The 19,607-nt window shown below is 43.1% G+C and overlaps 1 protein-coding gene across 6 annotated transcripts in view; it reads left to right on the forward strand.

The window, feature by feature from the left end:
• Aopep (aminopeptidase O (putative)) overlaps nt 1–19,607 on the forward strand; it is a 304,665-nt gene that overhangs the window by 42,417 nt on the left and 242,641 nt on the right. For all 6 annotated transcript variants that reach the window (XM_076837045.1, XM_076837048.1, XM_076837047.1 and 3 more), the window contains exons 3-4: nt 3,326–3,492; nt 19,284–19,425. In XM_076837045.1, the coding sequence (XP_076693160.1) occupies nt 3,326–3,492; nt 19,284–19,425 (309 nt within the window). The remainder of the gene's footprint in view (nt 1–3,325; nt 3,493–19,283; nt 19,426–19,607) is intronic.

Consider the following 19,607-nt stretch of genomic DNA (forward strand, 5'->3'; position numbering starts at 1 on the left):
CATGGCACGGATAGTGCGCTGCATGCGTGTCATTCCTAGACTCTCTGGGTTAGGTCTGAGTGTAGACACTTGGTCCCATTTTTGGACACCCCACTGTTTGGGATTAACAACACGTAGTCTCCATATCCATAAATTGACCTCTGCTGGGGGATATGTAAAGCCCTTTGTAAACAGATTACAGAGTGAGGTACCCTTTATCTTTTCCCTCCCTGCCCCTTCCTGAGTTCCTGTGTTTAGTAGCTTTACTATCCATCTCATCACTTGGGCCAGAAACCTCAGAACCTTCTGTTCTTATTATAACTGCATAATGAATTGTTCCAAAATTGATCAGCCTGAAACAGCCAACATTGCTGTCTCACCTAGTGTCTGAGGAGCCTAGTGTCTGTCCTAGAGCAGGCTAGCTGGTGCTTCTAGCTCAAGCCCTCCTACAAGGCTGCAGAGAACGGTCAGATGGGCCTGCAGGCATCTCGAGGCCTGAGCGAGATGGGAAATTCTTTCCATGTTCAGTCACATGGTCGTTGCAGGCTCAGTTTCTGACTGTTGACCAGAGGTCTCCATTCCTCTCACCATGTGGGCCCCTCCCCTTGGCTGCCTGAGTGTCCTCAGGACTTGGCAACCAGATTCTCAAAGGGCAAATGGTGAGAGGGGGAGAGAGAAAAGAGAACCCCAAAGACAAAAGCCACTTATCTCAGCAGTAAGATGAGATGGCCATCACTTTTGCCATATCCTATTGGTCTCAGAGCTACCAAATCCTTCCCTTCCTTCTGTGCAGTAGTCCTCAGATGTGACTCATCTCAGATCTGATGGCTTCTTCATGGAAGAGGTGTGGAGGCTACTGGAGCCTGGGGCACAGGTGGAGTGTAGGGTGTGCCCTGGCCTGGCCTGCCAGTCTCCTAGGGAAGAAAAAAACAATGTGTTGGCAGGCCAGTCTTGGGGAGAGTTTGTTCCCAGTGTAGGGCAGAGAGTCACCCAGGTACGGAGAGCCCAGATGCTTTCAGACTGGGCCTACTAAGCACCTTGGGACTTCAGCCTACAGGTGGGGTCAGGCCTCTTCGCGCATGAGGCCGAGATGGTCTTAGGAGAGCCCTAGGCAAGGGTGCTTCACTTCTCTGTGACTGCACAGGACTCACTCCACAAGGGTACTGAGACTGGAAGGGGCTTCCTAGAACTCTTGAACCAGTAATGTTAGGAGTCCATTCTGCTTCTGTGAGAAAGAAGGCCCTGTTTCGCAGTGTCTGCTGCTGTCAGAGGACACAGGAGTTGTACAGCTACTTGGCCATGATAATATGTCCCCTGTTCACTGCTCATTCTTCTCCTTCTAGGGACCCTTCTCTCGTGGGCTTTGGGGAAAAAGAAAACACCTAATAAGCAGAATTTTCCAAATGAGGTATGCCTGGATTCCACCTACCTGAGCTGCTCTGGGATCCCTCCTCCTATTACTGCCCCACTTGGGAGGAGGTGAGAACTAGCAGCTTCTCTTATTAGGATCTTAAACAGCCTGAGGCTGGACAGTTAACTAAGGTTAAGCCAATTAACCAAGGACCCAAGGGGACAAGAGTGGGAACTCAGAACTCGCTGAAATTGATGGGAGAATCTGGGGCCTTATATGAAAATTTGCTCCTTATTCTTGGAACAATAAACTTGAGATCAAGAATTATATACTTACTAGCCAGAATAGATGATCAAGGTCACCTGCCTGCCCTCCCCTTCCTCATTTTACCCATGACAGAAAGGTGAAGGGACCTGCCTGCAGTCTCATAGTACATTGGCCAGCTAACCTGGATGGACATTTTCTGACTGCCTTTGGAACTGCGTGTCTGGCGTGCACACCTGTGGGTAAGCACACGCACACTGCATCTCCTGCTCACTCTTGAGACCACTTTCTGCTGTCAGTGGGATCGTCCCTGGATGAAGGGACTTCCTTTCCCAGGCTCTTCTCTTCTGGCTTCCTGCAAGGTTTGGCCAATGGGGAGCACTGGTAGAAGATTTAAGAGCTGGAGTTGGCAAGTAACTAGCCATCTCTTCCTTTCTCCCTGCTTCCATGTGACCATGTCTCCTCTGTGGTCCTGGCTCCCACTGGACAGTCTTCTGTAACTTTGGCTTCTGCCAGGTGCCCTTATTGCTGTGGCCTGGTGACATAGCTCCTCCACGCAGAGAAAGAGTCACTGCTGCTCACCGCTGGAGCTGGTCTCAGGCTTGCTTTGCTGTGCCTGGTGGCTTCTCAGCCCTGGTGTCACTTGTGGGTCCAATTTCTTATATTGTTATCTCTCTTTAGGAGGATCCAGCAGGTTCTCTTGTCCTTACTGGATCCTGACCCACAGAGTAGGGCCATCATTCTGTGTGTTCCTGTGCATTGTAGGAACGGGCAAGTGTCCAATGATAATGTTGTTAATGGAAAGAAAACCAGTTTATCAAAAAGAAGTTGTGCTGTTTCCTCTCTGTTCACTCACACCATAAATTAAACTAATTAAAACAGCATCATATTTGTCATAAATTCTGAAAAACAAAAAGTGGTAATATTTTCCTAAGGTGGTTTTCCCAAGGAGTCAATCTTGTACTTTCTGCTCTGCCATTTAAAAGAATGAATTCCTTTGATGCTGTAGGTCCTTTCCACCGCTCAGCCATGGAAGGGCCCTTCTCGGTTTGGGCGGGTTTCTGTTTTTTTGGTTGTAGCAGAGTCTTGCCTTCATCCATTGGTTTCATACGCTTGCTGGTAACAGTTCTGTACGCTTGGCCTTCCCATCACAAGCTGGTTATTGGGACCCACAGTCCTGTTTACATGCCAGCCCCTGTTCTTGGCCTTCCCTCAAGGATTCCCACAAGGCTTCCATTGGAGAAGGTGGTTTCTAAGGTTGGGTTATCTGCCCGCCAGCACTGGATTTGAGACCACCAGCTTGTTTTTCCAAGCATTAATATCTCAGTGATCTCCAAACATATTTTCTTTTCCAGAACACTTTCCAAAAAGTGTGTAAGAATGTTGGTAAAACTTTTTTCTTTTGAAGGCATAAGAGCCTAAGGGGAGGGGCAAGGGTATATGTACTTGGCAGACTTGTATCTAAAACTGTCTCCAAAAAATATTTTTCTCCTTAAAAAAAAATCCTCTTTACATATTTAAGTAATTCATTTGGGAGAAATAACCACTCAGCTATTCACATGGCCAGCCCCTTGGCAGCTTCAGTTCAGTGTGCTTTGAAACCAGTCAGCTACAAAGCCTCAAATGTTTTCACTTTGAAAGCTCAACTTAACCTTCACTACCATGGTAGTGAGAAAAATGACAACTCATTTTGAAGATTCTCCCCTTTGTGTCTTTGTCTTTATTCTGCAGGCCATGTGTTTATACTGTGGGATCTCCCATAAACAACAGGGCCCTTTTTCCGTGCCAGGAGCCACCCGTTGCCATGTCAACATGGCAGGCTACAGTTCGAGCAGCTGCATCTTTTGTTGTTTTAATGAGTGGGGAAAATTCTGCCAAGCCAGCACAGCTTCGGGAAGGTACTGTACATGTGTTCTTTGCTTATTTATGTATTGCACACATGCTGGACCCAGGAACCCAATAAGCAGTGTTTTTCTAAACTTTAAAGAGCTGCTTTATTAGTTGAGTTGGAAATGAACATACTATAAAACATCCTGCCAGAGAAAACAAGCAGGGGCTGGGGAGGGGTGCTTGAGAGTTTGGGCATGGGATTTGGGGCTCTTCATGCCAGAGTTATCAATTCAGGGATTATTTCAGCAGTTGCTTTCCCCTAGTGGCTTGTGGGCCATAAGTGGGTGGTCTTGGGCAGACTCTGGGCAGGCAAGTGTGTCATGGCAACACCATTACTGTTGAGTTCTCTGTGGTTTGGACCTGGTGTCTGTACCTGGTTTTTCATAGGTCAAGAGATAGTGCTACTATTGGCTGGCCCGCCGGGCTAGTCCTGGTAGAGGTCCATTCTATACAGCTCTCCTTCGTGAAGTTCTGAACCAAAGGTGTATTACAAAGCTGGAAGGCAAGGGCTAATGCATTCTTCAGGTTTTTATCTGTGAATTACTTGCTTTTCCAGAACTAATCTGTTAGTTCAAACCCTGAGCATATTGATGCAAGGTAGTTGTATTATTTATTTAAAATATGGCATCTCTTCTCACATACTTATTATAGAAACTGTAAAATACTCAAAAAAGTAAGAAAAATAAAGTTAAATAATTTTAGAGAAAAATGATTGCTAACATTTGGTTGCATTTGCCTTCAGATTTAAAATCTATGTGGATTGTAGGAATAATTCAAAATTGTCATAGCATATAGCAGTGTTTATTCTGCTTCCTTTATTCACAGTGATTGTTGAATATTTTTCAGGTTATTGAGTGTTTTTAAATATAATTTGATTCACGCAACAAAATTTCACACCAACATCAAATTATATCAGAATTTATTTAACACTCCCATGTCAGATATTTTGATTGTTTCCACATTTTCTCTCCTATCACAAAGTTCCTGAGGAGACATTTTATATGAAGTGGAAGTTCCCGAGCCTGAGGTGTAAGCGTGTGTAAAGCTGTGGTGCACATCCCGTGTTGCTCTCCACGGGCTGTGCCAGTTTACATACCCCTCAGCCATTGTGAGGTCATGGCTTTCTTGAATTTTGCTCATCAGATATGCAAGGGGGAGTTGCTCTTGAATTTGGGTCACTTTGGTTGTGAGTGATTTTCACATGTTCCTATCTGTTTTTTAACCATTTTCATTCCTATCTTTCTGTTCATTTCCTTTGTCCACTTTTATACTGAGGACATGTGAGATTTTCAATAAGTATGTCGTGTTTTAAAATTTGATTAGCTCTTGGCCTGGGGTTGTGGCTCAGTGGTAGAGCACTTGCATAGCACGTGTGAGGAGGCCCTGGGCTCGACCCTCAGCATCACATAAAAATAAATAAATAAAATAAAGGTATTGTGTCCAACTGCAACTAAAAAATAAATATTAAAAAAATCGATTAGCTCTTTAAAAAATTAAGGATATTATACCTTTAATTTTACATGAAGTTTCTTGCTACAAGATATTTTAATGTTTGTGAAATCAAATTTATCAGATTTCTTTGGAAAGTCTTTCTTTGTACTCACATTTACCTGTTTTGTTTATAGCTTTATAATTTACTCTTTATTCTATGTATATTGTTTTCAACAGAATTGTGAAGTGAGGACTAAGTAATTATTTTTTTCCAACTAGAAAACCAGTTGCTCTAAGAGCACTTACTGTATCTTTTCTGATTTGTGATGCCTTTTTAAAAAATTTTTTAGTTGTAATTGGACACAATACCTTTATTTTATTTATTTTTATGTCATGTTGAGGATTGAACTCAGGGCCTCGAACATGGTAGGTAAGCGCTCTACCACTGAGCCACAACCCCAGCCCCTGTAATGTCTTTTTTATCATAAGCTAGATTTACAAATATGTACTGAAGTCTTTAGTGAATATTTACTTGATTCTTAAAGTAAAGGCAAAACAAAGTAAATAATAAATTTAAAAATTTTGTTAAAGTAGATAATATTTACAAATGAAAAGTAGACAACATATTTACAATAAAGTCTCCTTCCTCTTCTTCTTTCCTAGCTGCCCAGTCACCCTTTCCCAGGGCAACCCAGGTTACTAATTTTGCTTGTGTAATGTTCTTTCTCTTTTGTTGCATAAATAATGGCATGCTATATATGTGAATAGCACTTCTCCCTTTAGAAGAAATTGATCTCATAGATATTTCATGTCAAATCAGAAAGAGCTTTTTTTAATTATTATTATTTTTAAGACTACAGATGTTTCATTAATGGATGCTTCATAGCTTAATTAACTAGAGGCTCTGGGCTCCACTCTGTATCCAATAAGGAGTTTGGTGGGTATTTACTTCTGGTGCTTTTCTTCCCCTGTGTCCCCCAGTGTTTGTCTCAGGTCTGTATTCTGTTTTTTGTATTACAGCCTCTTTTCTAGCAATAACTTTCTTCATTCTTGAGCTCTTAAGTTTGATTTGTCTTTTGGCTGGGAAAAGGCTTTAATTTTTTTTTTTCCTTTGAAGGTGGGTGTACAGCCTATTTTCTGAGGTCCCTTTCCTATTTAAGTTGACTTTTAATTGTATTCATTTATGAACAGTTCTTGGCTGGATATAGACTTCTTGAGTCAATTTTTTTCCCTTCTTAAATGACTATAAATATTATTACTATCGTCTCTTATTTAGTATTTCTGGAGAGAAATCTGGCAACACATTTTTTTATTCTTTGAAAGTAGTCTGGTTTTGCTGCCTAGATGCTCAGAAAAAAAAAAATTAAAAAATTTTTGTAATTAAAAACTTCAGAACAAATCTAGATGTGCTGCCTTTCTTTTGAATCAACTAAAGTTTAATTTACATATAATCAATGCATACATTTAAAATGTATCACTCAGTGAGATTTGACAGATGTCTATACCTTTGTGATTAATCAGCACCTCTGTGATGACCTGGAGCATTCCCATCACCCCAGCAATCCCCTGGGGTGGCCTGTACTCAGTCCTCCCTGCCTGACTCTGTTCAACCACTGAGCTACTTTACATCTCTATAGAGGGGTTTTAGCTTTTCCAAAAATCCCTCTCAGTGCATTTGTTCAGTATGGGTTCTGACATCTGACTGCTTTCACTCTGTGTGGTGTTTGTGAGATTCATCCACATCGCTGCAGATGTCAGTAAGTTATTCTGTTTTAATTGATGAATTAGTCATCCATTGTGTGAATAAATCACAATTTATCCACTTGACTGTTGGTGGGCATGTGGATTCTTTTGGTCATTTTGAAAAATACGCTGTGACATTCATGTATAAGACTTTTGTGGACATGGTTTTCACTTCTCTTGGGCAAGTACCTAAGAGTGGATTTGCTAGACCATATTAAAAGTATATGTGTAAGTTTCTAAACTTATGATTTGGCACCTGCCAAACTAGGTCCAAAGTGGTTGTGTCCTTTTATATTCCCACCAGCAATGTGTGAGAGTTCTGGTTGCTACTCATCACCCTAAGCACCTGGCAGTGTCAATTGTGGATTGTTAGCCTTCTGACTGAGTATGAATACCATCTCATTGTGCTTTTAGTTTGCATTTCATTTATTAGGTGTACTTATGTTCTTCTTTGAAAAGCATCTCTTCCAAGTATTAAGAATACTTTTCTATAATAATCTAGACGTAAACGTTTTGCCGGATATATGTATTACAAAAATATACTCCCAGTCGGTGTGGCTTAACTTTTCATTTATTATTTACACTCTATTCCACTTCTTTTCTGTAGTGACATATTTGTTCTTTATTAACTCCACTCTATATGTAAATTATGTCATTGTAACATATCAATCCATCTTTAAAAAAAACTTCAATTTTTTTTATGTCAGTCTGGTACCACTTACACCTCAGCCTATCTTCTTCTCGTGGCTTTTTACTATTATTTCGTAGAAGTTATATCTTCTTGTCTCATAATGACAAGACCAGTTTCCTAAACTGGTTTTGGTTTCTGTAGCAGATTGATTCCCCAGACCTGTTCTTGCTGAGTCCTAAGGATGATGTCTTTTTTCACTTCGATTCTGCCAGATTGGTTTGATTTGCTTCCACAGCCTTCATGGCTTTCCTCTCTCCTGTGACCCAACAGATGGGATAAAGTATGTCACTTTCCTGTGGTACCTTCATTGTCCCCTGTGTTTGCTGAACTCCTTCTCAGTCCAGGATACAGAGCCAACCTGATAAGCCTCACTCCTCTGTCCAGGCTCTGTTGTCTTGTTGATCATTTCTGGTCAAGTTCTGCTAGACATGCCTGGCCCTTTCTTTGCCCTCTCTGTTTGGTTCCCTGCCATGCTAAAACAAGAGAGTGTGTTTTGAAACACTGCTGTGTTGAGCAGGCATTGATACCAGAGTCTTCCAGCCCACTGAGTTTTCTTTGTGGTTACTGCACTTCCCAGGATGCCATGTGGTCATCCCCTGTGATATCTCCCCACTGCCCATGGACTTTCTCATTCATGGTTTGGCCCTGTGGTTCAGATGGAAGGACTTGTATTTGGCCTTGCTTCACAAATTTAAGAATTATTTTTCTTTTTAGATAGAAAAAAAATAATCTCATGATTTACCAAGGTTGATGTAAATTATTGATATCACAATGATATTTTCAAAACTACCAACCTAACACTAGATATAAACTCTGTATGCTTGGAATTCTTGCACATCTGTGAAGCCAAAATAAAATTATAAAACAGATCAGACTCCTAAATCTTAACATTTAGATTAACAATTTAAAATTGGTATAAAGATTAATATGTTGCTGGCATAAAATTGCCTTTTACATTACAAATGTGGAACTGAGGGCTCCCTGTATTTTTTGTTTGTTTGCTTGTTTTTGTGATGATCCACCTTTCCATCACTTTAACTTACACACATGTGGTGACATCATCTGACCTTTACTTGGGCAAAAGCATCAGCCTTATGTTCTTCTCGCATTATCTCTCAGTAGTGGTAGTAGTCCCCACATGCCTGTGCAGTCGCACAAGCTAAGGCAGACGTGAACTCTGAAGTCACTCACCCATACCTGCATGCTTTCAGGGGCCAGCAACCCTTAGGTCACTGGCCAGATCCAGCCCATAGCCTGTCCTTGTAAATAGTGTTATTGGATCCGTGGCCATTGTCTAGGGCTTCTTATGTGCTACAACAGCACAGTTGACTATTTGTAAGAAAGACCCACAAAACCTACAATGTTTCCTTCCTGGACTTTGCAGAAAAAAGTTTTCAGACCTCTGACTTCTACCATATCTGTCTATTGTTGATCTATCTATTTGAAGATTATCATAGAAAAATTAAAATAAGAATTAACTTTAAAATTTTCATAGAAAACTTTGATACTTCCAGGAATATGTCTGTGGACATTTTTTTCCCCAACATTACCAGTTGAGAGCAGAGTTATAATAAAGAAGATGTTCTCTGGGATTTGCTTGTTCTCACACTACTTACACCTCATATGATATCACACAATAGATTTTACCAGTTCACACTGAGGAAGGCCTGAGAGAGACAGGGAGAAAGACGTCTACAGGCAGCACTGCAGTGTCTCCTGCAGCCGCAGCTGGGGGTGAGCAGAGGGCAACCAGAGTGCTAATAAAGCTCTTTGCCAGAACCAAAAACAGCTGTTCTGAGGATGGAATAATGTCTACAAATGTTTTGCACCCCCTGGAGAAAAAGGTAAGCGGATATAACGTGATATTATTTCCTCTCCGAGTCGTGTTTTCTAGATTGGCAGATTGGTCTCACAGGACCTCTACTCTGTTGTTCACCATGCCCTTGAAAACTATGAGCTGCCCTGAAAACATGAATGGCCAAACCTGGCCCAGCAAGTCTCCATTTCCATCACATTGACACATCATCAGCCTGATTAGCACATTCACAGGGCGCAGCTGATTTCTGGGAAGGAGGAAAAGTACCTGGGAGCAGATAACAGCAGCAGAGATGACAGCAGCCCTTGGGCGGGGACCTCAGAGTCTTTGCTCCATGAGGGAAATCAATCCTCCTAACTCTTTTTAAAAAGAAAGCTAATGATTTGGGCTGTAGGATAATGCCCATCGTAAGACTGTTATTAGCTGAATAGTCATTATATTTTTTCAAGAAGGCTAAGTCAAGGCCATAGATTTAGATTAACTTGTTTAACTCATTTATTATTCAGTTTTCTCAGCATGAAGCTATTTGGGCCGCAGGGTTATCCTGTGTGTTATTGTCGCCTGTATTTCCTGCCCCAGTATAGCCAAACTATTGAGTATAGAAACCCAGTGCCCAGTACAATGCTTTGTATATAATAAGTGCTCAAATATTTATTCGATGAGTTCATGTGGCCTGTGTAATCAGGCAAAAGTAATATGTTCATGGAAGGAACATTTAAACCCTCTGTCCATAGTGACAAAAGTGATTTCAAGGTCATTTCTTTTGTTGTGCTGCTAATTTGAGTTTATGCCTTTTTTCCAGCCTCCATAAATTTTAGAAGAATAAAAATTTGTCTGAGTATGTTATTATTTTTCTCTGGTAATTTTTTGTTTAGTTTACTGAGTCTAATTTAGCATATTCCTGCTTCCTAAAAAAATCCTCTGCCTGTTTTTCATGGGAAGCCTCAAGAAGATGAGTAAGACTATCGAAGCTCCTTCCAAATGAAGGAGAAAAAAACGTGAATAAGTGAAAGGTGTTAAAAACGACATGTGCCTTTGCTTGGGATCTGATTTTATTTTTCTTTGCAAAAGTAAGACTGTAGACATTACTTCATTCTGGACAAAATGCCTGCCCAATCCACCAGCTCTCTGACATTCTCTTTCTCTTGACTGTGTGGGAAATTCCAGGAAAAAGCCAAGATTTCAGGGTCCAGACCCTCCTGTGTGCAGTTGAAAGCCAACTTTTCTTCCCTCTTGATGGCTCAAAATGAGCAATTCTATTTAGTCTGCTTCCACAGTATGCAACTAGGAATTACGTTCAAGGAAATGGTAAATTAAAAGGCATTTAGGAATGGTTATGATTAAGTGTGTTCCCCATAAAGAGAAAATGCAAAGTAGAGAAAGCTTCTTGTTTCTAGACTTGGAAACTTGATTAATTCTGGGGTGGTTCCCATACCTACAACAAGGGGCTGGAATGCAGGGCAAATGTGTTCATGTTTTCCATTGGAAGGCTGCTGGTGAGCCAGGGCTGTGTCCCACACAGTGCTGTTGTGTTTTTAAGTCTTTGTCAGTTAGCTCTTTACTTTTGTGATTCATATCTACTGACTCTTGCCTGCATTCCTCACCCTGCACATACGCAGCGCATGCAGAAATACTCATGGCCTCTTTTGGATCACTGTGATGCTGAAGGCATGTATGTGCCACTTGTTACTGCTTGTGGAATTTTGTCTGGGACTTCACATTCATAATTCTCATGTGAATATAAAATACTGAAGTTAACCCGAGACCATCTGGAGCAGTACAGCTTGGTGTCCAGTCCATTGGTTCCATGTGTACTGAAGTAGAAGGTGAACTGGTCATCTGCATTGTTGATCAGACCTTCCAGGGAGACTTGGGATGACAAGCCTGGTGCCTTGTCTTCCTGTAGGAATGCCCCCAGCCAGAATGTCCCCAGCCTGCAAGGAAAGCCTCCCCACATGTAATAGTGCTGTGTTCTTACTTCAGTAGGTGGCGCTCTTTTACCTAGTTCACCGGAACCTCTCCAAGGTCATTCTTTCCTGGGCCTCCTGGGACTGAGGCCCTACCCCATTTCAGGGAAGGAAACCCAAAGCCCTGCTGCTCCTGTGGCCTGCCCTGGCACATCGCCCTGGTTAGGCAGTGCTGGTGCTCACCAACCCAGGGCCTTACTGTCTCCTTTGTTCTGGTGCCAGTTACAACCTTTGAGCAATAACAGAGGAAAACTAATGAAAGACAGTCACACCATGGGTATTCAGGAGGGTGGCACTAAGCTCATAAAACCAGAATGTGTAGACTTGGCATCTGCAAAGTAGTGACACCAAGAAAGCTGGGATTTGCTGAAAGACCTAAGCACTGGAGAAGCAGGCCAAGAGGGGAAGGGCAGCCAAAATGGGGAGCTTTCCCTCCTTTTTATGCATATATTACACAATGTGTGGATAATACATTCTTTGAAGGGAAATAATATATACATTGTATGTGGTATTTCTATATATGCTTATAAATACATTCCTATACATATTGTTAAGCATCTTTAATTTGTGATACAAAGTTGTTACAAAATAATCTTTAACATATGGAATAGTTTGAGGAAATTGAAAGAAAGGATTGTGGCTGGAGAAAGAAAAGGTCTTGGGGTAGGAAGTGAGGAGGGCTGTGTTAGAGCTGAGGAAAGAACCTGATATGCTAAATGAAAGCATGAATCGATTTGACGTTCCCACAAGCTTCCTGCTGTTCGTGTAACTATGGTGGAAAGGTTTAAAAGGTACATGGATGCTTTTAATAGGAGGGATTTATGTGCCTGTTTTAATTTTCAGTGAAAACAATAGCTTTTTAAATATAAGTTCTGAGATGCTTAGTATGCAAAGACACTCTGAAGAAGCAGGGTGGCGTCTGTGTGGTGTGGCTCTTCCTCCAAGTGCAGAGGACTTGACTTTCCATATGGCTCGTGTTTAGTGTACTGGTTGTGGTGGGCATGACTGAAAGAAGTGGGTAAAAAAGATCATGTTTTGATTTTTCTTCTTTCAGTGTTTCTTTTGTGAAAACTATTTTCTCAAATAATTAGCAGAGTTGTTGTGAAGTTCAGGATGCAGAGTCCCGACCTCTTCATTGCATTCTCCTTCTCCCCTCTTTACTGGAAGGTGGGATCGTCATGACTATTCAGAGGATCGTTTCTAGTAGTTGAAAAAAAATAGTTAAAGTAATTGTTTTAATACTCTTTAGTTATGATGTTTATAGCTTTTTCTGGTTTTTTTTTTTGGGGGGGGTGGGTGGGTGGGTGGATAGGGGTGGTTGGGGATTGAATCCAGGGTGCTTTACCATTGAGTTCCATCCCTAGTCCTTTTTATTTTTTATTTGAAACATGCTTTTGCTAATTGCTGAAGCTGGCTTCATGATACTTATTTTCAAAGTTAATTTTTTTTCTTCTTCCTGTGCTCCATTGGTTTTCCTACTGTTTGTTTATTATTTTTTAATTGGTGCTTTATAGATATACATAAAGATGCCAGAATTAAATTTTAAACTGCCTCTTGTGATTTGAAAATCAGCACATTTCAAATTCTATTGTTGGAAAAAAACACAATCATCTTTAAGGAAATTTTCAGTCCCATTTTGGAGATGAAAATGTATAATTGAGTCTTGTAGCAGCTGCTATCGTGATTATAAGAACAGTATCTCTGGGGCTGAGGTTGTGGCTTATAGGGGTAGAGCGCCTGCCTAGCATGTGTGAGGCCCTGGGTTCGATCCTCAGCACCACATAAAAATAAAAAAAAATAAATAAAGGTATTGTGTCCAAGTACAACTAAAAAGTAAATATTAAAAAAAGAACAATATCTCCTGTGACAGATCTGCCTTGCTGGTGGGACGATTGAAATGAGTTTTTCCCCTCTGACTACATTGCAGATTGAGAAAGTGGTATAGGGGTGTTAAGGAACTCTGATCACTGTTGGAGGACTTCAGAAGCCCACCTTTGCACCTTTGCAGAATCTGTCCAAAAGGGAGGGTGAGCTGGAGGCTGCTGGCGCTTGCAGTTAGGGAGTGCCCCTTCCTGTCACCCCCCTCTTGTTAGCCTTACTAATAAATCCAGGCCTGACTGTGCAGTCATCCAGGGGTGTGATGATCTTCAGGCTTTTGCAGAGGAAAAACTCTCGGTTTTTCAAGTGTGGCATGTTCTCTTTGTTTTGCAGCTGGTGTAGCAAAGCAGTCTACTGCAAGTGGGTTGAATCAAAAAAAGAAAATGAGGGCATTCACTGTTTTATCGAGGATGGCTCATTTAAAGTAAACACCATTTAAATAGTCTCCAAATGGTCCATTCTATGTGAAGTCACACAGGATGCCCCCTCTGGGCTGTCATTCTCCTTTAAATGGATCGCTCTGTGTGCACTGTGTTTAATGCCATTCAACCTTAAACCCCATATGTGGGCCCCTTCAGGTCACGGGTTTTGGTGCACATGTGGCAGCCATACCTCCCAATATCCCTCGCCTCTGCTTCCAGAAAGTCAGCCTGAACGCCGGGGAGAGGCAGCTGTGAAGACGAGAGCTTGCAGATGATTCGAGTGACGACAACAGTGACGATGATGAGGATGGCGCTGGATCTGAGTACTGTGCCCAGTGGTTTCTATTCGTATTACCTGACTGAATCCTCCAGAACCCTATGAGACAAATGCTGTGATCATTCCCCTGTAATACACTGCGACACTGGTGCCTGCTGAGATCGAGCAGTGTGCCCACACTTTGCTTGTGGAGCCCTGGCATCTGGAGCGGGAATTAACCCATGGACACGCACCAGAATAGACTCCCATCAGTTCCCTTTGTCTATCACAAACAGCAGCCTATCCAGAAATGATTTCTCTTCGTCTTTGGAATGAAAGCTCTGTTTTCTGAGGCAGTATTTCCACCTTGTTATTCATATTTTTTGTAGTTATATAAGGGACAAGGTAGGTGTTTCCTGTGGCAGCGAACAGTCTTCATGCAAGATGGGCTGAGTGGAGTCATCCACGGAGACACAACTCAGAAGATACTCTATTACCAAGGAACCTTGGGAATGTCCTCGTAGTAATGAACTAACGAAAACAGTTTCTAGTGTGTGGAAGGGTTCTGTGATGTCACCACTGGCTCTAGCTTTCACCTAAGATCTGGACAAGAAGCTCAGAGCCAGACTCTTCCTGAAAAACATCTCGGGTCAACCACAGTCCTTGGGAATTGGGTTCCTGACTGGTTCCTAGTGGCCCAGTCTGCTGATCTGCCCCTGTTTGTCAGTCACTTGGTAGCTCCCAAAAGGTTTTTAAAAGCTTGCACTACGAAGCAGTTTGTTCCGAATGAGCCCCGCTAGAAAAGGGACTTAGTAATCTAAGAAAATAAAAAGCTGTGGGCTGTATAGAGGGGCATCCTCTTTAACATTCAGAATCTTTCTTTCCATTTACTTAACTTTGCAGCCACCTTTGAGGGAGGAGTGATGCAAGTGACGACAACAGTTCTAAAGCGTTCTCGTCAGACTCAGTTCAAGTTCTATTATCACTGTGGCTACCTCACTCCCCAATTCTGGGTTATTTAAGGTATTGGCAATTTTTTTGTGGCTCATCTCATTCTTCCTCTTACTACATCCCTTCATGGCTCCTAGTGCCCTCCCCGTGTTACCTCGAAGGTACACACACTTTTTGACAGTGGTGCTGGGATGTGACGTCACTAGGAGTTCTGGATTTTTGGTGCCCTTGTGCAGGGATCTCGTGATTACCTCCTATTTCCTTAGCAGTGATTTCTTTTGGAAGCAATTTCAGTTCAGTTCTTGTGGTTTCCACAAGTCCCATCTTGCCTAGGCCTTAGATGGTACCAAGAACTAGACTTGTAGCAAAAAAATTGGATCAAAACTTCAGCACAGAACATAGAAACCATTGTGCTCAGCGCTTGCTTTGTTCCTAAGAGAGTTTCCTGATGGAGCAGTGCCTGCACCTTCTCTGTGGACGGCCCTTCCTTCCAGCTGTATTTCATCATTTTGATAGTATTTCAGGATTAAAGATGCTGCTGTTTTTCTGATAAGTTTACCTTTTGATCAATTGATTAGTTGGTTTTGTTTTGAATTATTTTACATTAAAAATGCAATATTTAGAGTTAAACAATTCTCTGGGTTTCTCACACTCACTCCCTGTGTTCACCTTCTCTGGTTTCTTGTCAGCGTTCACGTTGTCCCACCAGTGAAAATTTAGTTCTTTCTCCTCCCTGCTTCCTTCCCCACATCCTGTCTTCCCATTGAGACTCATGTCACAACATTGATTAAGTCAACATTCTTTGTATTTTATCTTTGTCATTGAGAGCTGAGTCTCATAATGAAATTATGATTACATTATGATTTCTGTACGTGTGGGTTTTTCTTGGAGTCAATAGTGGTGTTTTGTTTGCCACCCCCCCCCCCCCATTTTCTTGGTTTTGTCAAGCCTAGCTTTTTTTTTTTTTTTTTTTTTTTTTTTAAGAGAGAGAGAGAGAATTTTTTAATATTTATTTTTTAGTTTTCGGTGGATACAACATCTTTGTTTGTATGTGGTGCTGAGGATCTGAGGATCGAACCCGGGCCGCACGCATGCCAGGCGAGCGCACTACCGCTTGAGCCACATCCCCAGCCCCAAGCCTAGGCTCTTTGAAAGCCATTCAGAACTCCTTTTAAGGTGATCACCCACATCTCCTTTTCTCCTGGTTTTCCTTCTGAAGCAGTCTCCTGGGGTTCCTTGGCTGCCTGGCGGGCATGGTGTCCCCTTTACTGGCTGCCCATCTCTGTCCTTCTGCAGGCGACCTCTGTTTCTCTCCTGCACTGGCTCCTTTGTCTTCTTTAATGGTTTACTACCTCTGTTCAAAGCATTCTTTATATAGTCTAGTCCCTTCCGGAGATGTGGTGCGTAGGAGTGAGTTTTTGAGACTCTGCATGTCTGAAAATGTCCTTATGATATGTATGCGCTCTTCCCCTGTGCGGCACCCCTTTCTCTTTCTGGAAGCTTGTGGGATCTTATCTTCATTCCCAAGCTTCTAAATTCTATAATGATGTATCTTAATGTAGGGTCAAGGGACCTAGTGCTTTGGGTACTTTGAGTCCTTTAAGTCTGGAAATCCGTGTTCTCTCCAGGTTGGGGCAGTGCTTCTGGATTCCTTAAACTGGCAGCTTCCCCCTCCATCACCTCCTTCTGGAACTCCTGCTGTCTGGACGTGGGCCTCTGGAGCTCATCCCCACCGTCCCTCATCTCTTTTGTCTTTACTTTTTTATTCAGTTTTTGCTCTGCTTTCTGGTGGATTTCCTTGCCTTTATGATTTCATCCCATTCCTTTCATTGAATTTTCCTTCCAATGTATTTTTCATTTCATTGCTGCAGAATGCCCTTTTCTGATACTCTACTGCATTTGTGTCAAGACTGCAGTAAATTCCCTCGATTCTGGGTGTTTGTGTGTGTGATGTTGTGTGAGTTTCCTTCTCCGTGAGTGGTTGCTGTCCTCCAGGTTGCTTGTTTGGTCTGTTTTGGTCTCTCTTGCATGAGTGGCTTTCTGAAGGTGCCTGGAGGTCCTTGGTTTGTCTCTGTGCATCAGGAAGAGGGAAGCACCAAGTGCCCACGGAGATCTTGCCAGCTGAGAGCCTCACCACCAGCTTGTCACGGAGTCCTCCGGTGTTCCTGTCATTGGGCTCTGCCCGTGGTGGGGTAGCTTTCTTCAGTCTCCTGCCTGGAGGGTGAAAGCTTGGCCACTGGCATTCTGGGAGATGGATGGTGCTCTCGGGGTCCTGCACACACATCCCGTTCACTTTCTTCACCTGTGCCATTTCTTCCCCTCTTCCCACACCCCTGTGGCACAGAGAGCCTGTCTTCTGTTTGGAAAACGTCCTTTGCCAGGTTGGTGGGATGGGCACAGCCCAGGCGTGCAGAATGGAGAGGCTATCACGGCTCTCATCACTGCTCAGGTTAACCTTTCTCCACCCAGCAGCCTTTTGGGCTTCTGGAGGGTGAAACTGGGTGTGTCTTCTCTTTCTCCACCGCAGACTTAGGGTGTGGTTCTGCCATCACTTGTCTCTGCCCTCTGCGTTCTAGCTTCAAGTGTTTGCAGCTGTCTCCTAGATTAGTCTCCCTGTTCTCATGGTTTATGATTTAAAAAAAAAAAAACTCCTTTCACTGTTCTTTAAAAAGGGGCTCGGGAGGAAGTGAAGATGGTCTTATGCATTCAAGCTTCCATTTTTTATCTGGACACCTCACCATTGCTGCTGACTTATCAAGCCTCGAAGGGTTTGACTGTTTAAGATTCAACCTGGACCCACAGTTAACACTCAAAAATAATTTAGAAAAATAATGACTGGCCAGAGCTCTCTGATTAAGAAATGTGTTCGTTCAGAATTTTTAACCCGGGCCTTCTTTCCTCCTCTTTCATTTCTATTCCACCTCTTACCTGCTCTCTTGGCTTTGTGCAAATTGAAGTTCTCCATGGAGCATCAGGAGGCATCAGGTTGCAGGGAGTGAGGGGCCAACAGAGGCCGACACTGAGGTAGACGTGGAGCAGCTGCCAGGCCAGCTCCATGCCGTGCTCTCCCAAGACTTCTGTGACTGTTACCCTCTTCCCACTGACTGGGGCTGGAGATAATGGTTCTCTCTAAGGCTGTGGAAGCGATGTAAATCACTGGTTGGCTTTAGAATCGTTGGACTTGATTGTCTCTTTAACAAAGGGCATGCTTCCGCTTCTTGGTCAGCTGAGAAAAAGGGATCTTGATAATGGCTACCCTGGCTCTAGAAGCAGGGTGAAACTCACACAGGCTGAGAGAATGACTGCCTCTGTGCTGGGTTCCCAGCAGCTCTGGGCATGCCCTCTGTGCTCCTCTCTCAGGTGTCTCCTCCAGGGCTTCCAGGCTTGGATTACACCAGGAATCATACATGTTCTTAAGCCTTTGCTTCCTACATAAAATTCTGTTGTTCATTAGAGAAATTCCATAACGTATTTCTTTGAATTTAAGTTGGCAGAGTTTGAAAGGTAATAAAGACCCTTCCTGTGTTCAGAATCAGTAGATGAAGGAGCCAACCATATGGAGATCAAAATCTAACTGGATGGGGAAATTCACGCCATTTGGAATCAGAGTGTCACCCCACTGACCACACACAGGACTACTCCCTCAGCTCAGCTCTTGGAAAATGTCATGTTAGGGCCAATGTGGGCATGTCAATATTTCAACCCAGAATTTGACATCTTATCTGCTTACTCACCAAATTGGACAATCACAGGCTGTTCCATGAGTGTGTAACCCTATAACATTTAAAGCAGCGAAAATAGCTCTTGTATGTGGGCTGACAGAGAGGTGTTACTCCAGTGGAAGTTCCCCTCGTGGAAACATGAGGAATGGAGGAATGGGCTTCATGATATAAGGTGATATTAGCATCAGTTCAGGGCGCGTGCATCAGCAATGCTGTGCTAAGTCATGCAGATTTCAGAATCATGTCATTTTCCCATCTAAGGCAAATGCAGTGGTAGTTAACAGTCACTTGTCCCTTTGATCAAAGCTTCCCTAAGGTTTGAACTACATAGAGAGGACACCCTCACCTGGAGTTGAGACCCCTCTTGGGAACTAGTTGGGCGTCATGGCTCTGGGGAAGTCTGTACTCCTGTTTTTCATCTGCTCATCGAGGAGTGGGAGGACCATCTGAATGGAATGGCAGGACAGGGGCTAAGCCATGAACTTCTGTAGCTAATTTATTTCAGTCTTGGGACTGAAACCCAGGAGTTCCCCTTCCTCTGTGTCATGTATTTTCTATGGTGTGCATTTTAGCTCGACTTATTTTATTTAGGAAGAATCATTTAGTTTCAGGACAGAAACGATCATTCATTCCTTCAGGAGATATCAGCTGTGCTTTCGAACGAGGACGTGTTCTTGTCTCTGCAGGCGTGTGTTGTGAGTGACCACCTCGCACCTCATTTTGCTCAGCCTCACTGGGAGGCTTCAGAATGACAGCTGGAAGAGCCCAGACCTCCTTGCCTGCCTTGAAACATCCCCCCTCTGCTTTCCCAGAGACCTGGGGTCTGTTGGGGTGACCTGCCCAGGGCTCTTCTTGTATCTCAAGAAATAGAGGAGGGCCCGGAGCCTTCCACAGCCTCACTGTGCTGCTTCTTTCTTCACAGGGTGCTCAAGCTGGCATTACTACGTAACCATGCCAATGCCCGCTGCCACCCTCACAATTGCGGTGGGATGCTGGACAGAAATAAAGCTGGAGAAGGATCTGGTGACAGAACGACCCTTCTCATCTTCCGAGGCCAACTTCAGGTTTGTGTTTGGGAACTTGCTGAAAAACAAACCCTGGAGGGAGCAGGATGATGCGTTCCTTCCAGGCTCTGGGAAAGTGAGTCATCCCTGCCGAGAACCTCACCCAAAATAGGATTCAGACAGCAGGGAGAGGCCTGCTGGGAAGGAAGGAGAGAGGCAGAAGTGTGGGCGTGCTGTTGTGC

This window comes from Callospermophilus lateralis, chromosome 17 (genome assembly GCF_048772815.1).
Source record: "Callospermophilus lateralis isolate mCalLat2 chromosome 17, mCalLat2.hap1, whole genome shotgun sequence".
Classification (NCBI taxonomy): Eukaryota; Metazoa; Chordata; class Mammalia; order Rodentia; family Sciuridae; genus Callospermophilus; species Callospermophilus lateralis.